The following is a 17,789-nucleotide window of genomic DNA, read 5'->3' on the forward strand; positions in this document are numbered from 1 at the left end:
ATCGAAAGAAGGCTGCAACGCGAAATGAATTACTGGGCTGGGGAGCAATAGGACTGCGCTTGCCTGGCTGGGGAGCTGCAGGCTGCAGCCTGCCTGGCAAGCGCAGCAGAGTGCGGGCAAATGGAGAGTTAAACGCTGCTCTCCCGCTGACACCGCCTCTCTCTGCCCCGCTTCGGCTCCGAGATGCTGGTGATTAATCTCTCCTGAAGCCCGGGAGGCTCGTCCTCTCTCCTGCCACCGTCCGGCTTTGTGCCTTAGTGCTCGGGTAGCGGAAGGATCCGGCGCGGGGTTGATACCTGCTCTCCGTGCTTCCCAGGAGCAGTCCCTGCTGCAGCCCCCCACGCTGCAGCTGCTGAACGGCATGGGCCCTCTGGGGCGGAGGGCATCCGACGGCGGCGCTAACATCCAGTTACACGCGCAGCAGCTGCTGAAGCGCCCTCGAGGTCCGTCTCCGCTCGTCACCATGACGCCAGTAAGTAGCAAGAGGAGAGAAGATACCTTCTCCCGCAGGCAGAGGTGGCTGCCTCCGGGTCGCGGCAGACACTAGCACGCGGGAGGCGCTGCGGGGTGCGTGCCCGCTCGCTTCCAAAGGTTCACCCACCTCCAGAGCGGCAGGGCGCTCTGTCCCCGCGTGGGAGAGCTGCTGTCCTCTCCCGCGGCTGGCAGCTGAGGCGGTATTCCTCTTTGGCCTGACAGAGCGTTTCCGAACGTTTTTATGGTTGCTTTTCTTCTCCTTTGCTGCTCTACTAGAGAAAACGAAAGCGTCCGTCTTGGGCGTTAGCTGTGCGTTCTTCCTTGAGGCGTTCGCAGCAAAAGCAGGGGCAGCCCTGTCTGGGGAAGGAGCGTCGGAAGGGGCCCTTGGGGCCGCGGAGGAGCTGGCCTATGTCCTCGCGAAGGCCTGGTTGGGGGCGGTCAGGCGTCCGCCGCGCGGCTGGGGCCACGCTGGCTGCCTCCTGGAACCCGTGGCTTCTCTCCTCTCCGCAGGCTGTCCCCGCTGTCACCCCCGTGGATGAGGAGAGCTCCGACGGGGAGCCGGATCAGGAGGCCGTGCAGAGGTAACCCCCAGTCCGTTAACGTTTGCCCTTATTACCCTCAAAGAGGTTCGCCCCGTGGTGTTCCACGGCTGAGTTCAAACGCGAGCAACCTCATCGCAGGCAGCAGTGTCGATAACAGCGAAGGCTCAGCGTTTCTCTTGCTCTCGTGGGTGTTGATTTACTGTAGGGAGCTACTCTGACGCTACCAGGTGCTTCCAGAGCCGGATTCCCCCTGAAACGGTTAGCTATTTGAGCAGTAAGCTCTCCGGAAACTCTGACGCCGCTCAGTTCCTTCGCTTAGGGTGCGCCAGCATGCAATCCACGCTAACCCGCAAAACGAGCGCTAAGCGATTCACCCCTCCCTGCTGAGCGACGGGGGTAGGAGGATCTCGCCCGTGGCCTTGGGTGTCGGTGCAGCTTTTGGATCAAGACGTGCAGTAAACATCCAACTCTGATGCCTTAGAGTGAGCTTGCTGGAAATACGGGTACCGCTAGCTTCTAATTTTAGCAGTAGGCCTTAGAGAATAGTCTGCTCCAGGAAGGAAAGGGTTATTAGGTATCAGGCTGGAAAGTTCTCTTTGCCTGCTCCAAACACGTCCTGGGAAGCGGGTAGAACGTGCTCGTACTTTCTCGATCCCTGAAAGCACTAACCGTGTCCTTGCTAACGTTTTCTTAGTAGCTTTTGCACAGTTTCTTCTCTGCTAACCAGCTGGTGCGCTCCACGCGGTGGGTGTGGTTGCGGAGCGCTCCTGCTTCTTACCTCACGCTCGGAAAGTTTTCCGGACCCCCTCGCCCCCCCCCCCCGCCCCAGTTCGTGCAGGCCACCGCCTCAAGCAAGGTAGCGTTTCCGCAGGGGCTGCGCTTGGGAGGAGGATTCAGCCTGGGGGGTTGGCGGCAGGCAGAGAAGCGCTGGGGCGGGTGGAGGTCGTGCTCCAGAGCCTTTGCTCCTTCTCCCTTCCGCGCTCCAGAGGGAAGGGGGGATTCGGAGGGCGGGCGTGCGCAGCGACAGGCTGCGCGGTGCGCGCTGAGGCTCCTTTCGCCTGCCTGAGCTCAGAAGAAAGGCCAGGCTGGTGCGCGTGAAAGAAGAACTCGCCTCCAGCCCTACCTTAGCTGGCGCAGCCCTTCAGCAGAGCACGTCCTGTGTTGGCTGCGTAGCCTTGCACTCGAGTTCTTCACCGCCCTCATCTCTGCTCGCTCTCGCGGTATTTTCCAGCTTCAGGAGCTGCTGTTCACCCCCCGAGCCGCGGCGCTGCTCGGGAGGTCGCTGCTCCTGACCTGCCCCGGCTGCAGGGGAGCACGGTGAAAGAAGCGAGGCGAAGCGGTGGTACGGGGCGGGCGAAGAGCGCGCGCCGCCGGGCGCTGTGGGCCGCGTCCAGCCCCCGTTAAGCTGCCGTACCCCGACCGCGCGCTGTCCTCCCTAGCAGGGCTCGGGAACACGGGCCGTACGCGGCTGGGCTGCCCGGATAGCTAGGAAAAGCCGCGATTCAGGGCCCGTGATGCCCGCTGACACCACCTCAGGTGGCAGACCGTCTGGCTGGCTGCGCGAATCGGGTTAAATCCGATTCTTGGCAAGGGGAGGCCCGGACGCCTTTCCCCGGGCGGGTCTTCCCCTCTCCTACTCTAAAACCTGCGGCTGCAGCTGGGTCTTTAAGTTAAAGCACTAGCTCAGCCGGAATCCGTTTGAAACCCGCACGCAGTATTTTGTAGGTCGCAAGCCACCGAAACGTGGAGATCCCGCTGAAGGGCAGGTCTCCTCGGGCCCACGGCCGCTTTGCCGCTCTCGGCGGTGCTGCCCTCGGGCCTTTCGCCCTACGCGTTGTTCTTCCACCAGGCGGCCCAGAAAAAGCCCCGTCCAGGTTGCGCGTTAACTGGCTCTCCGCCCCCTGATGTTGCAACGTGTCAGTAGTCATCGGAGGAGCAGGGTAAATAGCGTTAACACCGGGGACAGATGCAAATATTTAGCTTCTCCGCACACTCTGTATGCAGCCACCAGTGAGCAGCTTTTGCCCTCCTTGATCTGCCCTTGAAAACAGAGCGTAGTCTTTTCGCCGTTCCAGGGAACAGTCCCGTCTCCTCTGAGCTTTGGGAGACTTTCTTCCCCCCGAAACGCGGTTAGAGCTTGCGACTGGATTGTTCCCTGGAGGTCGGAAATGAAACCATCTTAGCAAACCACAGCCGTAAAGCTCTTTGGGGAACTCTCCCCGTCTGCATCAAATGGTTCTTAAACAGCTAATGGCACAGACTTTGGCAAGTTACCACGACGCTCGCTAAGCGCTCTTCGTTCTGTTAACTCGCTGTCCTCTGCTTAAGCGGCTTCGGTAGCTGGCAAAGACAGGCTGGGCTTGCAGAAGGCAACAACTTCATGGCTTGCTGCTCTCCCGCGCTGCAGCCGTTGAAGCTGCAGGGAGCCTTAGCGGGGAGAAGAGCGGAGTTCCCCGTTAGTACCCCTGGTGTCGCTGGCCAAGTGGTCTTTGTCACGGTCACCGCAGCTGCCTCCCCGCTGCTGCTTCGCAGCAGTAGAAATAGCCGAGTTCGTACGCGGGCGTTCGTCCCCCCGGGCCCTGAGCGGGTGAAGCGCTAGCCCCCCGCGCGGCACAGGCCGGGGCGTCCCAGGCAGGCGCTCGGTTCCTTATCTCTTCTGGCTCTGCGCCCCCCCGCTGCTCTGAGCGTCGCCGGAGCCGGTAACTCGCGGGTCAGGGCAGCGGCTGCCGGAGCTGCGCGGCCCTTCGGCACGCCCTCGCCAAAGCGGAGGCTCCCGGCTTTGCCCTGCGCGCTCCCCCAGCCAGGCTTCAGAGTCAGGTGTGCCAAAGAAGCGACGTCTCTTCGTTCCAGTGCGGAGGCTGCTTTAGCTTACGCTGCTGCCCCCAGGCTCTGCTTAAGAGGCAAACCCAGCCTTAGCGCTGGGGCCGCGGCTCTGGAGGAAGGGACCCTCTCGCCGCTCGGTTTCCCTCGCCGGCCGCGCGTCGCCGGCCGCTTTCCCGCTCCCCGGAGAGCGGAGCAGGGACTAGATGGACGAGCAGGGACTAGATGGCGCAGTCGGACCGGGCTGGGCAGCAGCCCTTCCTCAGCCGAGCGCCCTTTCTCCCGCTCCTTGGGCGGCCGGAGGCTCTACGCGCCCGTAACCTCCGCTGGGGCGGCCCTCCTGCGCCCTTCCCCTGCTGCGACGAGCCGGCCGCCGCCCGCGGCCGGGCCCGGGGCGTCCCGGGGTCGGTCTGCGGTGCGAAGGCCATCCTGCGAGGCTGCAGCGGAGCAGCGGCTCTGCTCGGCGCCCCTTCTCTGGCCGGCTCTTGCTAGGCTTGTCTGTGGCCCCTCTCTTGGCTGCGTGCATGCAGCGGGCTTCCCCGTGGCTCGGTGGGGCCTCGGGAGAGGGAGGCAGGCCTGCTGGAGCGGAGCGAATCCACGGCGAGGGCAGGGTATTCCCAAAGGGATCTACCGGCATCCCCCTTGAGCTGAAACGTGGCTTTCCTGCCGGGAAGAGCGAAGGGCTGCCCTTTCCTTCCGAGGCTGGCAGCAGCACGCAAGCGGCCGAAACGAACCCGTGTCCCCTAAGCCCTGAAGAGCCGGCGATGCGACGGGCACGGGCAGCGTGTCCGTGGCGCGCTTCTCCCCGGTTGCTTCTGAGCACTGCGGCAAGCGTTCTTCCTTCCCGTTTACTCTGGATTATCTAACGCTCCCTGTTTTCGGAGTACTCCCATCAGTCTCTTATAAAATGTGCTCCTGCTCGTTGCAGATACTTGGCAAATAGGTCAAAAAGGCACACTCTGGCAATGACCAACCCTACAGCTGAAATCCCTCCAGACTTGCAGAGGCAGCTAGGACAGCAGTCCTTCCGACCCCGGGCTTGGGCTCCACACCTGGTACCCGATCAGCACCGGTGAGTAATGGCACCGGCCGTTCGGGCAGCTTTGCGCCAGGGAACCCGCTCAGACGTCGTCTGGAACGGAGCACTGAGGACATCCCGCTTGGCAGGGAGGGGTGAGGAGGAGGAGCGAGCGCAGAGAGCAGACCCCCCAGCGCAGAGGGCGCCTGACCGCGCCGGCGCCGCCGGGGTGCCGCGCCGGCGCCGGCTCCGTGCCTGCGGGTGCAAGCAAGGCAGGGGCAGGAATCGGCTGGCTCTTCCCCTCCAGGCCCCTCCGGTTTGGGCTGGGGCTGACGTGCCAGAGTGGCTGCCGTCACCTAAGGGCTGGGAATAAGCCGTTCGTTTTGGAGGAGAGCTTTTCCCTGTTGTAAGGGCAGGCGTCAAGCTAGCGGTAGGGAGCGGATTTTCTACAGCGCGTTTCTGGAGGCAGAGGCAGGCAAAAGACCGCACCGGGAGTCATCAGCGCCAGAGCTTAAAAAGCTCACTGTTCTGCACCAGAGTTGTGTGTTTTGACTGCAAAGTCTCTTTGCAAAGCTCCTCAAGAGTCCTGTTATTTCTGATCTGAACCCCCGACGGAATGACGCGGGGAAAGGAGGCTGGGGCGGGGAGAAAGAAACCGCAGCGTCTGGGAAAGAGGGGAGCCCCTGCAGACGGGATCCGACCGCGCTCGGATGGCGCGGGCGGGGCGCTCCTGACGGCGAGGGGTGGCAGCGTGGCGCGGCGGCCTTGCCCCAGCGGCAAACCCGAGGCGCTGATGCCGCAGAGGGGGCTTCAGAACCGGCGCTCCGAACCGCTCGGCGCCGAGCGCAAACCGGCGGCGTTTGCCGCCCGTCGGTCTCGGCTGCTGAGAAGGCGGTCGCCTGCCGGGCCGCATTGGCGCTCGCGTTCGGTCTGCCGGCCGGCTCCCGCTGGCAAGCTTGACAGAGCACTTTTTATCGTAGCCAGCTACCTGCTGAGCCGAGCACTGATGTAATCAGCAGAGACAGGTGAACTCTGAGCAGACTGAGCCAGTGCTAGTGCCACGCTGGAACTCCGGAAAGCCGAGATAAGCACCTCCGTACCCTGGAGTTACTCCTTCGCAGGGTGCCGGGGGGGATGGGAAGAGCGGGAGGGGAAAGGTGTCGAGGGTCACAGCCTGATAGGAAGAGGAGTGCAGCTTGCAAAACAAGAATGTGCTGTGTCCTGCTTTAAGGATTGCTTCAGATCGTGAAGGTAAGCTGGGTCCCTCACGCGCTGCCGGGATTGATTTTTTTTTTTTACCGGACCGTTAAAACACGCTTGCCCTGGAAACGTGCCTCTGCCTCTCGGCTTTGGAGTCCCGAGGCTGTCGCATCACCAACAGGGTGGCGTCTGCCCGCTCCACCCTCGGCGCGGTAACGCGCTGCGAGCCTGCCTCGCGTTTTACCCGCGAAGTCACGGAAACTTCATCTGACCGCGGCCTAAGCAGATCCCCCCCGCGTCGTGTCCGAGACACGTACGGCACAGAAACCGTTAGCGGTCCTGCGTCGTCACACGTAAATAGACCTCAGTTACTGAACGGCAGGTGGGTTTCGTTTTAGCGCTTGAGGTATTTTAAGCCACCTTCTCCAGTAGCGCCCGGCTTTGGCCAGGATGGCTTAGTAGCTGGAGGCAGAATTGAAGTACGACGACGGTACGAGGCGGTACGGTGGTTCTGCCTTGGCCGCGCGGGTGCGGGAGCCTCAGCGTAGTTTCATCTCTAGCTCCTGCTTTCCGTCAAAGCAACCGGAGATGAAATGGGTCGGGATAGCGGAGGGGATGGCATCAAGAGGCGGGGGCACAGCGCTCTCCTTGGAAGAAGGCTGCGTGTCACCTATAGAAACTGAAGCGCGTCCTGCCGAGGCAGACCAAGCGACAGGAACCAAGCCCAGCGTGCTGGAAGTGGTCCGGCGCCCGGCGCCTTCTGATAACGGGAGCCCCTCCAGGAGAAATAGTTTCACTTCTTGGAAGAGGCTTCGGTGAACAGCCGCGCTCCGAGCGGCCACGGCAGTAACGTGCCTGCGGTAACGCGGTTCAGGACCGCGCCAGCGCGCAGCCCGACGGGCTCCTGGGGGGTTTGGTGCCAGGACGTCAGCGGCGCTGTGAAGGCCGCATCTCCGTGACCTTCTCGCGGCCAAAGGCCGCGGTTGGCGCCTGTATTTTAAGCATTGCTCGCTGGGTGGTACAGGTCGCGTTTGCACAGAAACCGTCAGGGCAGGCGGAGAAAGCCGGTTCTGGTTTGTTACAAGGCGCGCTGCGGCGCGGGCACGGAAAGTTAGCTTTGCTGTCGGTAAGGCAGGTCGCACCTAACGGCAGGGCAGGAGCTTGGCGCTTGACTTTGATAAGGGGGAGCCCCAGCTTCGGGAGAGGACAGCTCCAGGAAAAAAAATCTGGCTCCCTCGGATGGCGAAGAAGAAACCTCATTGTGAAGGGAGAGCGCCGTAGCTCCTCGGGCACAGTTGCCTCGGTACTGGCTACGTCTGCTTCTCACGCGTGCCCGTTCTGATCGCCCGCTGCCGGGCATCCGGGCGACTGGGAGACTCTGGGCGTGAAGTGACGGCTTGGTTAACGCATCAGGAAGGTTTCCCCTACCGTGCGGGGCTAGGTTCCTGCCCTCTTTTTGGTTCGGTGCCTCTCTGAGCACGGATGCCAGCCCCCTTCCTCCTCGGGGGCCGCAGACCACGGCAGGCTCCTTCCCCCACGTGCCCCTCCTGTTTTCCGCCAGGCATCAGATGTAGGCAGGGGCCCCGGGGAGCCGGAAGGCTCGGGAGGTGGCTACCGAAGAGGAGAATTTACGTTTTTAGGGTGCCGAATGGTTTCTGGAAACCCTCTCCGTCTGAGGGACAGGCGCATCCGTATGGATGGACGACGAGTCGCTGCCCATCCGGAAGCCGGGTTGTGGCCGAGGCGCCTCCAACCTTAAAACGCGTTTATCTGCCCAGGCGCCGAGGACCCGGGGGGGTCCTGCTTCCCGTTCGCGGTGATGATGGCGCTTTATTTCTCGATCTAAAACGTGGTCTGTTCTGGGTGAGCGGGCAGGCAGGATTTGGCGCGGCCGGCGTCAACGAAATGTCTCTGTACCGGACTTTGGTTTTCAGCTGGCACCGCTAACCCGCTTCCCCATGTGTTCAGTTCTATTTACAAGGACTCAAATACTCTGCACCTCCCCACCGAACGCTTCTCCCCGGTTCGGCGCTTCTCTGATGGTGCTGCCAGCATCCAGGCTTTCAAAGCCCACCTGGAGAAGATGGGCAATAACAGCAGCATCAAACAGCTTCAGCAGGTAAAAGGGGGGGGGGGGGGGGGGGCCTCGAAAGAGCCTCTGCAAGGGCTTCTTGTTGCCTCGGCCTCGCTGCGTCAGGAAGCAAAGGGTGAAATCTTTACCGCTGATGGCTGCGGGCACGCAGCGGCTTCCCAGCCGAGGAGCTCTGTCTGTCTGCAGCAGCCCTGCTGAGCGTCCTCTAAACGCGCGTGCTGTTCGCCTGCGAGCTGGCAGCGCCGGGGGCTTGCACCCCGCTCTTTCTGGGGAGCGAACCACGGGCTGTTGTGCCCGCGCGTGGGCTGTTGTGCCCGCCCTCGCGGGTCCCGCCGGCGCTGTCAGACTGCGGCCGCTGCTCTCCCGCGTTCCCACGGCCGCTCCAGGGTGGCCCGGGAAAGGGGCAGCTCCTGCCGCCGGAGCTTGGAGCGCATCCTGTGCTGTTCCCTGCTCGTCTTATCGACGGCTTGAGTGGGATTTGGCCCCGGGCCAGGACTTTCACCTCGCAAGGCGGCCGCAACGCGAGGTGCTCTTTTCACCTCGAAGTTGTCGTTGCTAGAGCTTTGTGCTTGCGTTTCTAAGGGAACGCCGTGGTACCGGCTCGGCGTCGCGTGCATCTGTTCCTTTCCTCTTGTCTGAGGCTCGAGCTAGTCGTGTTATTACGCGCCCGATTCTGGCAGGTGAAAAGGCTTAGCCTGTCTTTCCCGGCTTTTCCAGGGGGGTAGGCCGCAGAGAGTGCCCTTTTGCACAGCGAGCGTGCCGTGCACCGAAAGGTCGCTCAGAGGGCGCGTTGGATTCATTGCAGGAGTGCGAGCAGCTGCAGAAGATGTACGGTGGGCACATGGACGAGAGGACGCTGGAGAAGACCCAGCAGCAGCACATGTTGTACCAGCAGGAGCAGCACCATCAGATTCTTCATCAGCAGATTCAGGTACCGGAGCCCGAGCCGGGCCTGCCGAAGTCTCAGCTGTGTTTTCCTGCACTGCTGCAGAGGCAGCTGCTGAGCGGGTCCCGGTGGGACGCAGGGGGGGTGGATTGCTCGGCTTGCTGTAACGAGGAGCAAGCCTGGAGGGCTGCAGCGGTGATGACTGCACGTGACAGCCAGAGCTGCGGTCAGGGACTGAGCGCTGGGCGAATCTGGATGCGTCCCGCTCCACCAGGAGCGGTTTCTAAATTTGCTAGTTGAGGCGTTACTGATTGCAAACACTTCTCGTTCTCTTCCGGTGCCCGGTTCAGGACTGCATCCGGCCTCCCCAGCCATCTCCGCCCTTGCAAGCTCCGTGTGAAAACCAGCCAGCTCTGCTCACTCACCAGCTTCAGAGGTAAAGGAGTTGCTTTAGCGAAGCGCTGGGGCGCGGGCTTTACTCTTCCTCGAGCCCAGGGACGAGCTAATGCACTTAGAGGCCCGGGCCGAGTTGGAAGCCTATAGAGTTAGCGTGGCGTAGCCGGCTCCCAGGCGAACGTGCCCGGTCCTTTTAGCTGGCTTCTGTCTGAAGGACTTTTGGAAGCAGAGAAACGGGATTCAAAGGCGCCGATCTCCTTTGAACGGACGCCTGGCAGTCCTGCCTCGTGACCGGCTGGAAAACGCGTTGCCTTCAGTAGCCGGTTTTCGCGGGCTTTCCGCTCGGAGCTGCTGCTGGACGTCTCGCGCCTTTTCCGGCTTTTGGGTTAGGGAGCCGTCCTCGGCTCCGGCAGCCCGGCTCGTAGGCGAGGCAGGCAGAATTACGGGGAAGGAGAAGAGAAGGTTTCTCACCGGCCACGGTGAGTCAGGAGGCGAGCCGGCGGGGCCCTCGTCCCGGGGCTTCTGTTGCAGCCACCGGGTTCTGCTCGCTGCCTGCGTGGCCTAGGCAAGGCGGCGGCTGTCAGGAAGGAGCCGAGCTGTAAAGAGCTCGGCATCCCAAACAAGGGCTTCATGGCGTTCATTCAAGAGGCGAGAAGCGCAGCGCTTGGCGTCAGCTCTCGCAGTTGAAAAGGCATCGCAACGAGGAGCAGGCGCGAACGAAAAGGTGCTTGTTTCCCTGCGTAGGTTACGGATTCAGCCGTCCAGCCCGCCCCCGAGCCACCCTAATAACCATCTCTTCAGGCAACCGAACAGCAGCCCGCCTCCTGTGAGCAGCAGCGTGCTCCAGCCCCACGGTAAGCGCCGACAGCTCGCCGAGCCGCCTGCGCTCCGCTGGGCGGGCCGCGGGCGGAACCCCACGGTCCTGTCAGGCCTCGGGGGGGGGAAAACGGCGTCCGGGGGCGCCGGGGGCTTCGGTTCCCCCCCCGCGGCCTCGTCCTTGCGCCGCTCGCTGCTGATGTAAAAGACTCTCCGTCTGGCAGCAAGGGCTGGTGTTATCGAGAGCTTGCGGGGAGCTGCCAGCTGGAATGTGCTGCTGGGTTTCTTGTCGTAAGATCCTTCCTTATCGCTCCCGGGGGTGGGGAGGAAGGGCCGATATCCTCGGCTGTACGCAAATCGCTGTCAGCTCCGCGTCGTTTCTCTTTCTGCGCGAGGGGCTCTAGCTGCGACCTTTGCCCGCTGGCGCGGCGTGACGGAGCGGTCGGGAGCCGCGCTCCTCGCCGCCCACGGACACGTGCTGGGACTCCCAGCGTGGCCCAGCAGAGCGGCAGCTCCTGAGCCTTCCCGCGGGCCGGCGCGGGTGCTGAGGGTCTTTGTTCCTCGTAGGTGCCGCCTCCCAGTCCCAGTTCCAAGGGCTGCCGTCCCACAGCGCAATCTTCCCGCAGTCCGGTAACTGTTCCCCTCCCCCCAGCATGGGGCTGACGTGCCTGGGCCTGCAGCAGCAGTCGCAGCCTCAGCAGGTCACGATCCAAGTGCAGGAGCCCGGCGACATGGTCAGCAACAGCCTCCTGCAAGGGGCCTCCGTGGGCGGGCAGGGCATGTCCTCCCACGCCCGGGGCATGGCCATCAGCCCCGGCGCCGGCCAGATCCAGATGCAGCACCGCGCTAACCTGATGGCCTCCCTCACCTACGGCCACAGGCAGCTGTCCAAGCAGCTCAGCGCCGACAGCGCCGAGTCGCACAGGTAAGGCCGCCGGCCGCCTCTGCGCCGCTTGCCCCAGCTGGGAGCAGGGAGGAAGGAGCGGGGGCGGACGGCTCGGGCCCAGACGCGGTTTCCTCGCCGGCCCGGGGCTGCGCTGCACCGGTGTCGGGGAGCGAGCCGCCTCCCTGCCCCTGGGCAGCGGGGCCTGAGCCAGCTCGGGGCTCTGGCAGAGGCCGCAGGGCTGCCGTATCCCCTGGCTTAGGGGGAGCCCCTCCTGCCCCGAAGCAGCTCCGTCCGCCTCCCGACCGGAGACGGCAGCCCGGCGTGCCGGGCCGAGCCGGAGCCGCTGCAGCGCGGTCACTTGCTCTTTTCTGTTCTTTGCAGTCTGAACGTGAACAGGTACCCCCCCGCCAACTACGACCAGGTGCACTTACACCCCCACCTGTTCCCAGAGCAGCCTCGCGTTTCCCCCAGCAGCTACAGCCCGTCGGGAGGAGTTGGGTTTCCTCCGGCTCAGCAAGCTCTGAAAGTCCCGCAGCTCGACCAGTATCCCGGCTTCCCTCAAAACGCACATCAGCAACAGCAGCACTACACCGCATCGGCACTACAGCAAGCACTGTTGTCCCCCACGCCTCCCGACTACAGCCGACACCAGCAGGTACCGCACATCCTCCAGGGACTGCTTTCTCCCCGGCACTCGCTCACGGGGCACACGGACATGCGGCTGCCCCAGGCAGAATTTGCACAGCTCATCAAACGGCGGCAGCAGCAGCAGCAGCAGCAGCAGCAGCAGCAGCAAGAATTTCAAGAGTTGTTCAGGCATATGAGTCAAGGGGATGCTGGGAACATGGGCGCCAGCGTGGGCCAGAACCTCTCGGAGCGCCAGTCGCTGTCTTTGCCTTACCAGAGCGCTGACACGTACCACCCGCAGAACAGCCCCCAGCACCTCTTAAAAATCAGGGCGCAAGAATGTATCCAGCAGGTGCCCGCGTCAGTGCCGCCGCACGGATACGTGCACCAGCCGGCCCTGTTCCATTCGGAGAGCATGGAGGAGGACTGCGCGTGCGAGGGCGCCAGGGACAGCTTTCCAGACAGTAAGAGTTCGAGCGCGTTGACCAAAGGTTGCCACGAGACCCCTCTGCTCGTAAACGCAGGAGGGCACGGGGACCCAGAACCTTTGCTAGGAACTGCTAATCACGCGCAGGAGCTGGGGACGCATCAGTACAGGCATCAGCCCGCTGCTGGATTCAGTAGGAATAAGGTGCCCAGCAGAGGTAAGGCTTCCCGCCGCTCGCGTAGACGAAGCGCCTGCCGTGCCCACGGCTGCGTGCCGCTCGCCTTCCCTGCCGGAGGACGCCCCCTCTGCCCGGCGCGGCAAGGGTTTCGTGACATAGCTTGCGTAGCACGGAATTGCCTAGATTCTTGCCGGCTTTTGCGGCCTTAAGTAAAACCGCAGGCAGAGCCTCTCTCACAAACAGCGTTAAGCAAGAAGGGAACCCGACCGGCTGATTCTCTTTGGAATTTGACCTACTTTGCCGGCAGGTAAAGACCAGGGCCCGGAATGCTGCCGTCTTTTCAGGCCTCCTCTGTGCTGTTGACGTACTTACTCTTCTTGATGTCCCCCATCCCGCCTAAACGACGGGCTCGAAACAGTTAAGGTGCTAGCGTGCCCCCAGCCGCAGCGGCGGTGCCTTCCTCCTCTTAAGAACAGACCCTCGAGTCCCGGCATTGCCAAAGCTTCCCCGAACGTGCGCACTAAGAGCGGCGGCAAGCGGCTCGCGGCTTGGGGAAGCGGCAGCAAGGCTCTAGCCCTGCTTGAACTAGAAGGGGTTGGTTCTGAAGAAAGGGAGCTGAAGCTTGCCAGTAGCGTCCCAAGACCTTTCCTGCCGGTTGGAAGCAGTCGCGCCTTCGCTCCTTGGCGGCTGCGCCGGCAGCGGTGCGCTGCAAGAGAAATTCCTGCCTGAGCTGTAATTGCAGGCCCTCTCTGTATGCAAAGCGCCGCCCTAGCCCCTTGCTGAGAGGGCTTTGAGGAGAGGCTTTCCAGGCCGAGCTGGGTGGATCGGTATTCGCCGCAGGACTGAGTTGTGCTGGTCTGAAGCCAGCAGCTCGCCCTTGGCGCGGGGGACCCCGTTGCGGAGGAGCAGCGTCCAGGGCAGAGGAGGCACGGCTTTGTTCGGGGACACAGCGCGGGTTTGTTGGGAAAGTACTGGGTTGGAACAGGCCGGCTGGCGGGGCGGCGCGGGCACGCCGAGCCCGGGCCCCCCAGAGCGCGGGCGGGGGGCAGGGACGAGGCACGGCTTTTCCCAGGGCGTCTTGAAGTTTGGATTACCGATGCGTTTGCTCTTGGGCCTCGGTTTCCCCGCGGCGCCCGGAGCACGGAAGGGGAGAATCGCCCCGGGTTAAGCGGAGGTTGGAAGCTCCGGAGGCGCGTTTCGCGCCGGGTCGCGAGGTTCCACCTTTATACCGTAGACCGTTAGATGAGCACCGAGACTTAATGAAGTCAGAAGCTAAATTTCTGCCCCCGTACCGATGGTGCTCGAACCGGTTACACGAGGGAAAAGGACTTGAGACTACAAGACTTTGTAAACGAGTAAAAGCAAGTAAACGTTTACAAATAGTACGGTGCAAGCCCTTCTGCCAGGGCTGTTTGGAGGGCTCGTGTCGTAAACTGCGTCCTGAGATGCAACCGCTCGCGCCGCTTTCCTCCGGGCTTCGGGAACCCGCTCGGGATCCGGCCGGCGCTGCTTCGGTTCCGGGCGGGGCCGACGTCTCAGCTGCCTAGGTACCCCTACCTACAACGAAATCCTGCAGAACCTCGGCGCGCGTGCCAGGAGCGCGCCGGCACTTCGCTCGCACGTAGCGCGGCTCCGGCGTTCCCAAGCGCGCCGCGCGCAGGCGCGAAGCGGGGGGGGGGGGGGGGGGTGGTGACCGGGGAGGCTCGGCCCGGCCGAGCGTGGCTCCTCTCCCCGAGCGCCGGTGCTGACGGCTGGGCTTCCTCAGCCGCGTCCCTGGGTTTTCCCGTTGTTTTCCCCACCCCGCGCTACGAGGCCGCGGCCGCTCTCGAGGCGGAGGTGTCTTCTCTTCCGCCCCAGCTCACCGAGGGCGTTTTCCCTGGAGCCGGGGCGTAACTTTGCAGCGGCCCTGGGAGCCTTTGTGCCTTCCAAGGGAGCGCGTCGACCCTGATCGAAAAGCCCCGGCTCCTCTGTTGAGCGTCGGCCGGAGGTGGCAGCCGGCGACGGTGAGAGTGTCAACCGAATCTCTGGTTAGGATGTGACTAAACCACCTTTGGAGGGCTCTGCTCCAGTTTTGCTCCGGCCTAGCCGTCGCAGGGCTGGGAATGCTGCCCATGGGAAACCTGCCTCGCCTGGGCGCCGAAGGAGCTGAGCTGGCGGCGGCGGCCGTGCCCGCGGTGCCAGTGTCACGTGCCGCGCCGACACAAAGGCCGCCTGGCGCAGGAGCCCCGTCCCCTGGGGATGTGGGGATGAAAAGCTTTCCTGCTGCCGGAGCAGGGCCGGGGCGAGGAGAGGAGCGAGAATTCAGGCCGTCCCGCCCCCGCGGCCCGAGCCGCATCCCCAGAGGTGCTGCGCTGGCGACGGGAAGCGCGGGCTTGTTTTGGGTCGGGGCCGTTCCGGGCCGGGGGGACTGGCCCCGCCGTGCCTGGTCGCCTGCGGCGCAGGGGCTGGTGCCGGGGGCTCGCTGCTGGGCCCGGCCGCGGGAGCGCTCCTGCGCCAGGGCTGTTTGTGGAGCTGGAGAAGCAGGCTGCCGGCCCAAACAACCGTTCCCACAGTTGGAGCGGCGTCCCGAGCGGTGCGTGGGTGGCGCGGCCCCGCCAACATCTGTTACCTCATGTTTTCCTTCTCGCTTTTCCGGGAAAGCTGACTGTTAACCGCACGTAACCCCGCGGTTGTGCAAAAGAAGGGGGAGGCCGGCCGCGTCTCCGGCTGCCCGGGAACGGGGTTCCTGCAGGCCTGCCGTGCCTCTGAGGGAGGAAGGGCGTCGGGAGCGGCGTGCTAGCCGCGCTCCGTGCCCGGGAGCGGCGCGGAGAGCTCGGGTGGCAGGCCGTGCCTGGGACGGGGTCTCGTTCGGATCCGGGTAACCGCACAGGCGGGTCTCTTTGGGGCGCGTCTTTCTGGCGTCCCGCAGCTGCGGTCCCAGCCAGGAGGTGCGGTGCCCCGGCGCAGCGGGAGATTGCTTCCCGCTGGCCGGAGCCCCGTGAAAGCCGACAGCTCTGGCCGGGGGATCTACCTGCAGCGGTGTCGTCTCAGGGCAGCTCCCTGGCGCTCCTGGCCGCGCCCGCCTGTTTGTGCTCCGCGGGAGCAGGCGCCGAGAGCGAGTTGTTTACGCGCATCGGACCCCGGGGCAGGCTTCTCCGTACCTCGGGACTTTATTCAAAACATCGTGTACTTGATGACGAGAGGGTTCTGCCTGATAGGAATGTAGCCTTTACCCTCGGTCCTAAGAGCTTGCAGCGCAGATGGACTTTGCCAGGCAGAACACTCATGCGCTCCTGCAGCCAGATTGTAGGAGGGCAGGGAGAAGTCATCTGATAAAAGCGAACATCCCGGCCAACTCTTCCAGCACGATTAGGTTGCTCACAATCGCCAAGGGGCCCCGCTAGGACATCCCGTGTTGGAGGCTGGGGGGGGGGGACACACACACACACGCTTCTCCCTCCGCCCTTGCGTAACGGCGCGGGCAGCGCGGGGAGGAGGGCGAGCGCGGGCCCGAGGGGAAGGCGGCCGTGCCGGGAGGCAGTCGGCAAGGGTCCGGGTCCTGTGCTGTGGCGCCCCTGCCCCTCCGATTTTGGGCTGCTTTTGTAGAGCTGATGGGAGGCCGCTGGCGTTGAGAGCTTCTGGGGTCTCGGTGCCGGAGGGAGGAGCCTGCCCGAGTGCCATCTGGGGGGGGGGGGGGGGGGCCCTGGCGCCGCGCCGCCTCGACAAGAGCGGCCGGGGGTCCCTCGCCGCCCGGCCGGCAGCGCGCTGGTCCGCCAGCCGCGAGCGCTTGTTGGCGCCCTCGCGTCTCAGACCCGCGGGTCCGCGGGGGGCGCCGAGGGCTGCGGGTTCCTCGTGCTAACCTGTCGTTTTTCTGTCTTGTCTGGTTTTCAAGAGTCCATCGTAGGGAACTGCATGGACAGGAGTTCCCCCGGCCAAGCGATGCAGGTGCCTGACCACAACGGGCTGGGCTACCCTGTGCGACCCGCCTCCAGCGAGCACCCGCGGCCCAGGACCCTGCAGAGACATCACACCATTCAGAACAGCGATGATGCCTACGTAGGTCTGCAGAAGCCTGTGCCCGGCAGCGCAGAGCTTCCGCGATGCGCGCGGGTTACCGACGAGGTGTCGTAGGAGAGGCAGCGCTGCGGGGCTGCTGGGAACGGAAAGCCGTGGGGACGCTGCAGTCAGTACGTCCTGCGCGCTTCACGCCGACGACGTTTCGGCCGAGACCGATACGGAAGCGCTCCGCCTCCGCCCGTGGTTTGCCCCAGGGCCGGCTGCCGGAGCCGTGGCATCTCTTCTTTGTCCCCCAAGGTCCTTGCGATGAAGCGGTCTGGGCTGCCCCAGGCCCGGCTCTGGCCGCGGCGGGCTCTGCAGGCGCACCGCGGCCGGCTTTCGGGTTTGCAGCGCTGCTAGACGAGCTGGCCGTGGCCGCCCAGACCTTGACCGCCCGCGGGGAGCGGCCGCTCCCCTTGCCCTGCGTTTGGGCCGCTGGGAGCTGTCCTGCCCAAATCTCGATGCGTTCTTTGCCGCGGCTCCCTTCTGCTAGCAACGAGAAGGGCTCTCCCCCAGTTAGTTCGGCGTAGGTCTGGAAGGGACTCGCGCTGCCCAGTCCGTTCTTGCGCCGAGGGGAGATGGGCTGCGCCTAAGCTGCGCCTGAGGCACAGTTTCGACTCGTGCTTAGCCACCTCGCGGAAGGGCTTGCAGAAGCTCCCCGGGCGGCCCCTCGGAGAGCTGGGGGAGCAGCGGGGCGCCTCGTCCCCGGCCCCCTTTGACTCGGGTCCTGCTGTCTCCGCAGGTGCAGCTAGATAACTTGCCTGGAATGAGTTTAATGGCAGGAAAAGCACTAAGCTCTGCTCGGATGTCTGACGCCGTCCTCAGCCAGTCGTCGCTGATGGCCAGTCAGCAGCTGCGCGACAGGGAGAGCGAGGGTAAGGACCTGGCCGAGCGGCGGAGACGTGGCACGGAGGGCGGGGGGTGCTGGTCAGGAGCCGAGAGGGCCCGCTTGCGGTCTGCCCGGCAGAGCCGCCTCTCCTCCCGGGGAGCGGGGGGGCGCGGGGGGGGGGCAGCTCCCCCTTCGGCCGCGGCAGCCCGCCGGCCCGATCCCCGCGCTGGAGCTGCGACCCCTTGGCGCTCCCTGTGCGGACCCTGATGTTGCTCTTTGGCCTTACAGAATGCGGGGAGAGTCTGGAAGGCCAAGAGCATCCCAACCTCGGTGACGGCAGCCAGCACCTAAACACCTCCTGTTACCCGTCGACGTGCATTACGGACGTCCTACTGAGCTACAAGCACCCGGAGGTGCCCTTTGGGATGGAGCAGGCAGGGGTGTAACCAGGAGGGAGTGAGTACTCAAGCGTCCTCCTCTTCCCGGCTGCGCGCCGAGGGCTGCCTCGGTGGCCGACCCCGAGGCCCGTTGGCCTGACTTCCGTGCAGCGCCTCCTTCCTGGT

At 64.3% G+C, this 17,789-nt stretch overlaps 1 protein-coding gene across 14 annotated transcripts in view; it reads left to right on the forward strand.

Annotated features, from left to right (window-relative positions):
* SIK3 (SIK family kinase 3) overlaps positions 1–17,789 on the forward strand; it is an 88,597-nt gene that overhangs the window by 68,716 nt on the left and 2,092 nt on the right. For 10 of the 14 annotated variants that reach the window (XR_015709148.1, XM_087778303.1, XM_087778309.1 and 7 more), the window contains 12 exons: positions 317–472; positions 985–1,055; positions 4,765–4,908; positions 8,023–8,173; positions 8,952–9,077; positions 9,383–9,468; positions 10,173–10,282; positions 10,812–11,169; positions 11,512–12,401; positions 16,234–16,397; positions 17,140–17,272; positions 17,515–17,682. Coding sequence is in view for 11 of the 14 variants with exons in the window: in XM_087778303.1 (XP_087634429.1) it covers positions 317–472; positions 985–1,055; positions 4,765–4,908; positions 8,023–8,173; positions 8,952–9,077; positions 9,383–9,468; positions 10,173–10,282; positions 10,812–11,169; positions 11,512–12,401; positions 16,234–16,397; positions 17,140–17,272; positions 17,515–17,672 (2,547 nt within the window). In the remaining 3 variants the exon portion in view is untranslated. Of the gene's footprint in view, positions 1–316; positions 473–984; positions 1,056–4,764; positions 4,909–8,022; positions 8,174–8,951; positions 9,078–9,382; positions 9,469–10,172; positions 10,283–10,811; positions 11,170–11,511; positions 12,402–16,233; positions 16,656–17,139; positions 17,273–17,514; positions 17,683–17,789 lie in introns of those variants that run through there. The other 4 variants (XM_087778311.1, XM_087778304.1, XR_015709149.1 and 1 more) reach the window with 3 other exon arrangements.

The sequence above is a fragment of the Nipponia nippon genome, unplaced genomic scaffold (genome assembly GCF_047370975.1).
Source record: "Nipponia nippon isolate SJK-2023a ecotype South Korea unplaced genomic scaffold, ASM4737097v1 scaffold_43, whole genome shotgun sequence".
NCBI classification, from domain to species: Eukaryota; Metazoa; Chordata; class Aves; order Pelecaniformes; family Threskiornithidae; genus Nipponia; species Nipponia nippon.